Genomic DNA, 9,302 nt, shown 5'->3' with positions numbered 1-9,302 from the left:
ACAAACAAGAGTTAATTCGTTTGCCAATATATTTTTTTGCTTTCATATGACAAAAATTACACAATTACTCCATTAACTTACAGACTTTTACAGGTTAAATTATCATTTTAGGCTGGGACGTTCCGAGCTAATTTAACTCATTATACACCACTTTTTAATTACTTGTGTCAAAATAAAAATGTGTCATTTAAAATAAGTTGAGGGAGTATATTCTGAACAATCAAAATTATTTTTTTGTCACTTTATATAGTTCGTCTTACAATAAGAGTCTATTTTTTCATTTTTACTATAAATAAAAGTAGACCTCACGTTATTTCACTAATTAACTCGTGTCACTCATATTTCAATACTCTGTATAAAACTAATACATATTATAAGTATAAAAATGACCACTTAATATTTTCCATCATTTTTCTTAACATTTCTTAAAACTTAGGTTGAGTCAAATATAAACTCCGATTGAGAGAGTACGTTTGTTTTGATTATGCCATAGATTCATTTTCATTCGCCAAATCTCATAAGCCAATTCTAATCCCAAGTACCATCTTCAGTTAAGTAACCAATCCTATTTCCTAACAAACAGTATTCATAAACAGTTTAGATTTCAATCAATGCATTAATAATAATACTCCCTCTAACACAAGAATATGCACTATTTCTTTTAGTTCGTCTTACAAGAATATGTAATTTTTAAATTTGGAAACTCTTTTTCTTGCTAATGAGTTAGGACTGATCATTCTCAACTAACAATACTTTAATTAGTACATTTTCTTTCTACTTATCTGTTACTTTACCAATTGTGCATTAAAACTCATGCATAGCCAAAGGTGCATATTCATGTGGGATGGAGAGAGTACTCAACAATATTTACCAGTAAAATACATTTTGAAATCGGAAGTAGCAACAGATTTAATCCACTAGAACATTGAAATTTGAAATAGAAAAGCAAATAACCAAACTAAACATAAACTTGTAAATTTTAAGAAAGAAAATTTCAACAAGGGTATACCTCAGGATTTGAATCATATGAATATTGGCAGTCTACTTTATTAGTATAATTTAAAATCTTAAATTGGTACTACGTAAGTCGTACCAGAGAGTAGGATCGGCGGCGAGGGACACTCGACGATCAAATTCTGCGTGCGGAGGTGACCTCCGTCAGGCAGTTCATGGGCGATGGAAATAAAAGAGAGAAAAACAGCAAATTGGGAAATATTTTCTCATTCAGTCTTGATACGTTGACAAGTTCCATTTTTTTATCTAGGATCCTAGGGCGGTTCGACCTCCTATCTCCCGGAAAAAAACCACAAAGAAAATCCGAGATAGAGCTTATAAATATGCTCGACTTCCTACTCTATTACATTAGATAAACGAACATAACTAGTTACTATAAATAATTAACTCCCTACTTAGTCTTGGAAGGCCTCCTTATACGAGGTGGTGGAGCATGGAGCGAAGGACCGACGATAGCTTAATCTATAAAGTTATCAGTAGACTCTTCTGATGTTGGGTTCTTATCATAAATCCTGTCACCTTAACTAATTTACAGAAAATTACTAGTAATTCAAATCGGGCTAATGGACCGGAAAAATTATTAATTTTGGTCGTATGCCCGCAATGTTAAAATTAGCAGTAAAATATAATGTAAAGAGAATCCCAATTTTCTGCTGATAAAAAAATTTAATTTTCCATTTATAATATATTGTTGATTTTACTAATATGGATTTAAAATTGATGACGTTATTATATTACTTGGTAAGTGTTGAGAAAATTGATAAAATTTCACGGACGATGATCGATCGGCCTCATATAATTTTTCAAATGGCCCAATAGATACAAATCCACTCTAATTAAACTCCGTTGAAAAATTGAGATACGTATATGTTATTCCGTGGAGTAAAATTTATAAATTTACCAAGAATTTTTCAAAGTTACGTGACAAACTAAGAAAATTCATGACTTTTCTAATCATTTGCTCAATAAATAATTTTGACAAGTCAAAAGTCGAAAGACTCGAAACTCATCTAATTTTATACGGCGGATTCATTATCTTATCAAATAAATTTATGGTCATGAATACTAATTTACGAAAAATTCCTTTTTTATTTCATACATCATTCCACATGAAATTCACTATACGTGAGTATTAGTCTCTTTAAGTCAATATATTATCATTGCTTTTTATAAATATAGATTGATTCTGACACCATATAAATTATTATTGCCAACATTGATTTTACAAATTATGAAAAAAATATTAAAGTTCAATTTGATCTTTTGTAGTTTTTGTTTATTTATCTAAATTTGAAAAAAAATAACAAATCATTTAATTTCTTTAATCATTATTGATTTGTATAGTTAATGATCTTAATTATTAATTACTCTCATCGTCCCAAAAAATTGAGTCGTATTCCTTTTTAGTCCGTCCCAAAAAAATTGAGTGATTTTATTTTTTAATAAAAGATAAAATATCTAATCACTCTTTTTTTATTCCATCATTTACTTTACTCTCTCTTATTTTTACTACTTTTTTTATCTCTCTTATTTATTTAATATAAATTCTTAACTTCCGTGCCCAAAAGGTTTATCTCAACTTTTATGGGACGGAAGGAGTATAAAATATTAGAATCAAAACAAAATAAATAATGTTCCTAGACAAGTAGTACAATATTTGTTCTCCTGGAATGCTCACATAAATTACTTATGTATAGACTATAACTCTATAAATTAGTTAGTATAACTAATCCATTTAATATGATAAAAAAAAAGATTCTAGTATACATAAAAATAATGAGTATATATAATCGACATTCTTATGGAGTAATATTCTAATATGATTGTTAATTGATCGATGTAACTTTATTATTTGAATCTTAGTTATTATTGAATACACCTCTATATATAATTGTACTGGTTTTGAATGAGAATCACATGAAGTAATAGGGTGTATTTAATTTGGAGGACGACTATTAGCTGCAGAAAACCTGGTACCCACTTGCAGAAGTTCTCTGCTGGTATCATTCTTGTGAAGTATCACCTCAATGAAACACAAGCAATTTTTATAAGCTCCCATTGCCCCATCAATGGCTTCAATCAGTTCCTCCTCGCATCCAACCTAATTAATGTAACATGATATGACACAAGGACATCGATTAATCCATTTTATTCACAATGCCTAATTAAACTCGTAAACTAACTTACCTTAGTGGTCCAGCATTTGCCTTGGTCGTTGCAGACTGCATCAACCAAACCAGTATAATTCCAGTTTTTTATCACATTATAAGGCCCTTCATGAATCACCTCTTCAGTAGTGTAGCCGCCATTGTTTATCAAGAAGATTATGTTATTCTGCCCGCATGTAAGCATCGTTGACACCTCCTGTGCTGTCATCTACAAATACAAAATCCAAGTGGAGTCTGCTGCAGCGGACGACATACAGTTGCATATAACCTCTAAATTTAAAGAGTGTGACTATTTGTATAATTATTAGAAGTATTTTATTATATTAATATGTAGTGTATCTCTAAATTATTTATAAAATGCACATGATAGTAAAGTGTTAGTACTTTTTTTTGCTAAAAAAACAATAATTCATAATCAAAAGTAGATCGTTTAAGAGAACAAGGAGAATATGAAAAAGAATAAAGTAAAGGTAATAAGTATATGGTTTTTTTAAAAAATAAAAAATAGCTCAACTATAGCAAGTCGCTAAATAATATATATAGTTCAACTAAAATGACTCGCATTCAAATAAAAAATTCTGAATACATTGGTGTGTATACCTGAAAACTACCATCCCCGATGCAAGCAACCACACGCTTCTCCGGTGCAGCTTGAGCATAACCCAGAGTCGCGCCAACGGACCAACCAATCGACCCATATTCAATCTGAACCTCATACCTTCAAACCAACATTTCCATTCAAACCACACACATCAGGAAATAAAAACAAATTGAATCCAAAACTCATTTCCTACTCACCCACATCCAGATGGCAATTTCAGTTTCTGACAGTTAAACCAAGAATCCCCTGTTTCAGCAACGACAGCCATCTCTCCACACAACATCTTCTGAATATGCTGAAACAGAACATTCACCCTCAACGCCTCATTCGCCTCGCTATTCTGAGGACGTCCATCTTCAACATACATCCTACTATAATTCTCATAGCCAGTTGCATTATGCCTAACCATTCCGGTAAGAGCAGACAAGAAGTCCTTCATCCGAACACAGTCAAATGTCGTGCCATCATCGCCTATGACCACGCGGTCGGGCTCCACTAGTATTGTCTTGGCCTTCTTGAGAAGCAGAGAATAGCAAACTGTATTTATGTCGTCGAAGATGGGTCCAGCAAAGAGGTATGCATCGGCAGATTCGACAGTCTCGGCACAAAACGGTGTGCTCGCTACGCCCCAGTAGGTGCCTATGAAATGAGGGTGGTGCTCGGGGATTAGGCCTTTGGCAGACGGCATCACGGCAACGGGATAGCTGCAAGCGTCTGCCAGTTTTAGGAAGGCGTTGCTTGCATTTGCGGCTCGCAGTTTGGGACCTCCCACCATCACTGGTTTCGATACCTTATTCAAGAACGACACTGCAGCTTTGACTGCTGACTCTAGACTCGTTTGATTGCTCTCTCTTTTTGTTTTATATTTATCGAAACAACACAATAGATTAGAAAGCACTCCCTCCGTCCCATAGAAATAGACTATATTTTCTTTTTTCGTCCATCCCATACAAATAGTCCATATCCCAAATAGCTTATTTCAAGGATGGAGGGAGTATACTCCTTTTGTCCCTTCTTGAAAAGTATGAACATTTAATTCGATACTAATTTTAATGTATAATTAGTAAAGGAAAAAAGAGAAAAGGATAAAGTGTAATATAAGCAGTGTTAGTGAAAAGAGGACTCCACGTCATTATTATAAGTGGTAAATAAAATGATGTGTAGATAATATGTTGTTTAACTATTCCAAATTTAAAAGCTTATACAGGCTAATAAAGAAACGGTTCATACTTTTCGAAAGTGAAGGAAATATTTTTTACTAAAAATTTAGTTTTTGTATTTTTTAAAAGCCAGTGTATTTTTACAAATGGAGTATAATTATTACTAGTATAGAGTATTAAATTATAAATTTACTGGTGACCTTCATTTAGTCTCATGTGGAGTATAAAATAGGAATCATAAAAATATGGGAAAGAAAACCATTATTACTCCTTCCATCATTTAAAAATTGAAATTCTTTCCTTTTTTTAGTCCATTTTTTAAAAATATACTCCCCTCGTCCTATAATAAATGTCATACTTTCTTTTTTAGTTTGTCCCACAAAAGATATCTCATTTTCTCTTTTGAAAAAAATACTATCTCACATTAATATAAATATACTACTATTTTCTCTCTCCAGCTAATAGACAAAAACTACATCTCCTAAAATCTCGTATCATTCGCCAACTGTGCCATCTATTATGGGACGGAGGAAATACTTTTTTTAAGGAAATTTATTTCTCTCTAATAGGGTAAAATTCATTTTCCACTAAGATGCCTTTTTTTCTATCTCTCTTACTTTGTCAATTTTGCACTAAAATTCATGTCATTTCAAAAGTTCTTATTTTTAGGAGATAGATGGAGTATTATAATACCCCCATGTCCACAAAAAATAGTCTCATTTCTTAAAATGGAAAGTTTATCTCTTAACTTTTCTCATACTTTACCTTCATTTTCTTCTATTTCTTTTACTTTGCTCTCTTTTTCTCCTTATCTCTTTTAATTTACCAATTTCTCATTAAAACTCGTATGGTCTATAAATAAGATTATCTTTTATGGAAAGATAGAGAATCAATAATCAGTGATAATACTACAGTGAATAGAGTTACTTCATCCTTTTCACGTTACCTTTTCACGTTACTTGATTAATATGATTTGGATAAGGGATTAAAAAAGAAAAAATAAATGAATAAATTAGAAAAATAATGAAATGGGAAAAAAAATAAAGCAAGAGAAATATACATGGCCAAAATAAAATACTGATTCAAGGAAGTATTTGGGTATATCTAATATTTTAACTTCCATGTCAAAAATTACCAATTGCATGAAACTTAGTACTACGTACCTCCACGTTTTAAGTGTCTCATTTTCTTTTTTCCGTCCATCAGCCAATAAACATTTTATTATCATTTAAAATTATTTTTATTTTTAATTAGTGAATTTCAAATATATTTTATTATAAAATGGGAGAAGATCCACTGAAAAAATACTACATTTATCTTTTAAAAATAAAAATTATTCTTATTTTGGATTGTCTCTTATTAATAGAAATTTTCAACTTTCTATTTGAGGGTGTGGACCCTACCATCCACGAACATTACTTTCACTATTTTTTACTCATTTTCTTTTTCATCTTTTTTATTTTATCAATTTTTTTTCTTTTACTTTATTAATTAAGCATTAAAATCTGTTTTATTTCAATTGTTTATTTTTCAAGGACATTTATTGCATTTTTCACGGAGTATTTTTCAAGTACATTTATTGCGGTGCGTATTTGAAACAAAAGGATCAGGTATCCTTACTTTGGGAAGGTAGACAATGGCAGAGGATGAGGTGTATACGACGGGAGTGGAATGCCCGGCAAGTTGCAGCTGACGCTTATATACACCGGCTTACTCTCCTTGAGCGCGCTTGATATCGCCGTGTCTATCAGCTCACGCGCATTCTCCAAATTATTCACCACAGCCTACAATCAACACAAATTCAGTAATTATATTGACAAAATTGCAATTATACAGTCAAATTAATCGAAAAATATGTGAACCTGATAGCAGGTGACTGTTTGGAAGCAACGCAGCTCCTGGCTGAAATCCGGCAACCCGATTGTGTGATGCAGGATCCGGTTCGATCCGTAATCGTTCGAGCTCGGACCTCCCACGATACATATCACCGGGAGACTCCCGCTGTACGCGCCCGCGATCGCGTTCAGGATACTCAGCCCTCCGACGGTGAACGTGACCGCGCACGCAGCGACGCCGCGGGCCCGGGCGTATCCGTCGGCGGCGTAGCCCGCATTGAGCTCGTTGCAGCAGCCGATCAAGTTGAGCCCCGGCTCGGCTACGAGGTAATCGAGCAGCGCCATATTGTAATCGCCGGGGACCGAAAACACGTCCCTCACGCCGATCTGCACGAGCCGCCGCGCTAGGTGCTGCCCGAGAGTCGCTTCGCCGGAAACGACGCCGTTGCATGCTGCGGACTTGATTGAATTTGACTGAACAGTTTTTGTTTCCATTTCCATACGTGTGGACGTTTGGTATTTGAGCTTGATTTTTTATTTTAGAGGCAAAATTGGCAGAGTATATATAGTAAAAGTACTTACTCCTTCGTCCACTTTTATCATTTTCGTATGTACCTCATTAATTGTCCACTTTCACTTTTTATCATAAATGTAATAGGTTTCACATTCCACTAACTTATTCCTCTTACATTTTATTACTCCATCTGTCCTATAAAAATAGGTCATATTTCATTTTTCGTTCGTCCCACATAAATAACTCATATCCTATCCTTATTTTCTTCTTCTATTTTACTTTATTATGGTCCCACCATCTACTACTCAATTTCAATTATTTTTTCTTCTTCTCTCTTATTTTACCAATTACAAATTAAAACTCGTGTCAGCTTTAAAGGGTCTATTTGGGACGGAGGGAGTATGAAACTAACTTCACTAATTTTTTTAACTCACTTTTCTTTATATAGAGTATGTTTTAAAACTCATGCTGAAACCAAAGTGGACAATTATTGGTAGACGGATGGAGTAATTAAAACGATTAGGTACACTATCATTTTGCCTAGTTATTAAGGTCAACTAGGCGTGGGATTGTGGCAAATAAAGTACTTGTACCCTCAAATAGCCTCAGACGTTAACTCACTCACATATACTTAGTAATTTTAAATCAAAGTATCATTTTTTTTTAATAATACTTCAATCAATTTTTCTTTTTTCTTTCTTAGGTTACCAATTTCTTAGGTTACCAATTAACATGTGTCATTTTAAATTTGGTCTGTTTCAGGAGACGAGTGGAGTATTTATTTCTTGAATTTGGTTTGTTTGAGAGGGAAAATGGGCAGAGTTTATAGAGTAAAAGTATTTAACTAAACGATTAGGTATACGGTCTTAATCATATTCAAATGAATCACATTGATTTCACAACATTTTAGGTAGACATAAATTAGGTTAGGGCATCCGCATCGCTGCGCGATGCGGTCTCGATCTCGTCTCGACGAGACGAGACGGCATCGAGACAGCGATGGGGGATCCGTCTCGTCTCGACGAGACAAGCTGTCTCGACGCGTGACGCGTCCCGGCGAGGCCGGCCTCGAGCTGGCGAGACACGCGCCCGGCGCCATGTGGCGCGCGGGGGCAGCTGGCATGACGCCCACTCGCCTACCCGCGAGTGGGCGTCGGAATTATGACGTCATAATTCATTTTTTTTAAAAAAAAATCAATTTTTTGAAAAAAAAAATTTTAAAAAAAAAGGTAATATGACCGTTCAACGGTCATATTTTAAATTTTTTTTTTATATTCTATATATACTCTTCTCCATTCTCCATTTTATACACAAACACACATCTATTCTCTCATCTCTCTTTCTTTCCTCTCCAATCACTTCTATAAAATCATTCATTTACTTTTTTCTTCTCCCAAATTTAATCCATTATGGATCCATTTGAGCAAATGTGTCGAATAATGGAAGAATCGCTAGAAGAAGATCGACATATGGAGGAGGAAGCCGTTGCGCCTCGTCAAAGGCGACCCCGGACTTACATCCATCGTAACCGGGAGGAAGCCGCTGCAAGGTTGGAACGTGATTACTTCAGTCCGAACCCGGTATGGGGAGATATCTACTTCCGTCGCCGTTTCCGTATGTCACGCGCGCTATTTTTGCATATCGCGAATACATTGGCGGGACGGGAAGAGTACTTCAGAGAAGGGTTCGACGCTGCTGGTCGTCCTAGCCACACGATGCTCCAGAAATGTACTGTGGCGATCCGTCAGCTTGCTACTGGACAAACGGCGGATTCGTTCGACGAATACCTGCGCATCGGAGAATCCACTGGGAGACTTTGTTTGTTGAACTTCTGCAAAGGCGTTCGGGCAGCCTTCACCGACGAATTTCTGAAGAAGCCAACCACCGCAGATTGTTAGATTCTGCTCCGACTTCACGAACAAGTGCACGGATTCCCCGGGATGCTCGGGAGTGTCGATTGCATGCATTGGCAATGGAAGAATTGTCCTGTGGCGTTGAGGGGGTCATACA

General features: G+C 35.1%; 1 protein-coding gene across 1 annotated transcript; it reads right to left on the bottom strand.

Annotated features, from left to right (window-relative positions):
- Positions 1-2,834: 2,834 nt before the first annotated feature.
- Positions 2,835-7,312, bottom strand: LOC125224304 (pyruvate decarboxylase 1-like). Its single transcript, XM_048127689.2, has 6 exons — positions 6,806-7,312; positions 6,564-6,727; positions 3,981-4,634; positions 3,783-3,900; positions 3,202-3,390; positions 2,835-3,115 (listed from the first exon to the last, which is right to left on the bottom strand). The coding sequence occupies exons 1-6, from the start codon at positions 7,277-7,279 to the stop codon at positions 2,951-2,953; spliced, it is 1,764 nt and encodes a 587-aa protein (XP_047983646.2). The 5' UTR covers positions 7,280-7,312; the 3' UTR covers positions 2,835-2,950.
- Positions 7,313-9,302: the final 1,990 nt, after the last annotated feature.

Source organism: Salvia hispanica, chromosome 1 (assembly GCF_029641045.1).
Source record: "Salvia hispanica isolate PSC_SH4W2 chromosome 1, Shi_PSC_v1, whole genome shotgun sequence".
Lineage (NCBI taxonomy): Eukaryota > Viridiplantae > Streptophyta > Magnoliopsida > Lamiales > Lamiaceae > Salvia > Salvia hispanica.
This window is presented reverse-complemented; position numbering and strand designations above follow the sequence as displayed.

Coding starts and splice junctions, on each gene's coding strand:
- LOC125224304 (XM_048127689.2), bottom strand. CDS start 7,279: ATGGAAATGGAAACAAAAACTGTTCAGTCAAATTCAATCAAGTCCGCA. Junction 4,635..6,563: donor CCATTGTCTACCTTCCCAAA/GTAAGGATACCT, acceptor TAAAACAAAAAG/AGAGAGCAATCAAACGAGTC. Junction 3,901..3,980: donor AAATTGCCATCTGGATGTGG/GTGAGTAGGAAA, acceptor GTTGGTTTGAAG/GTATGAGGTTCAGATTGAAT.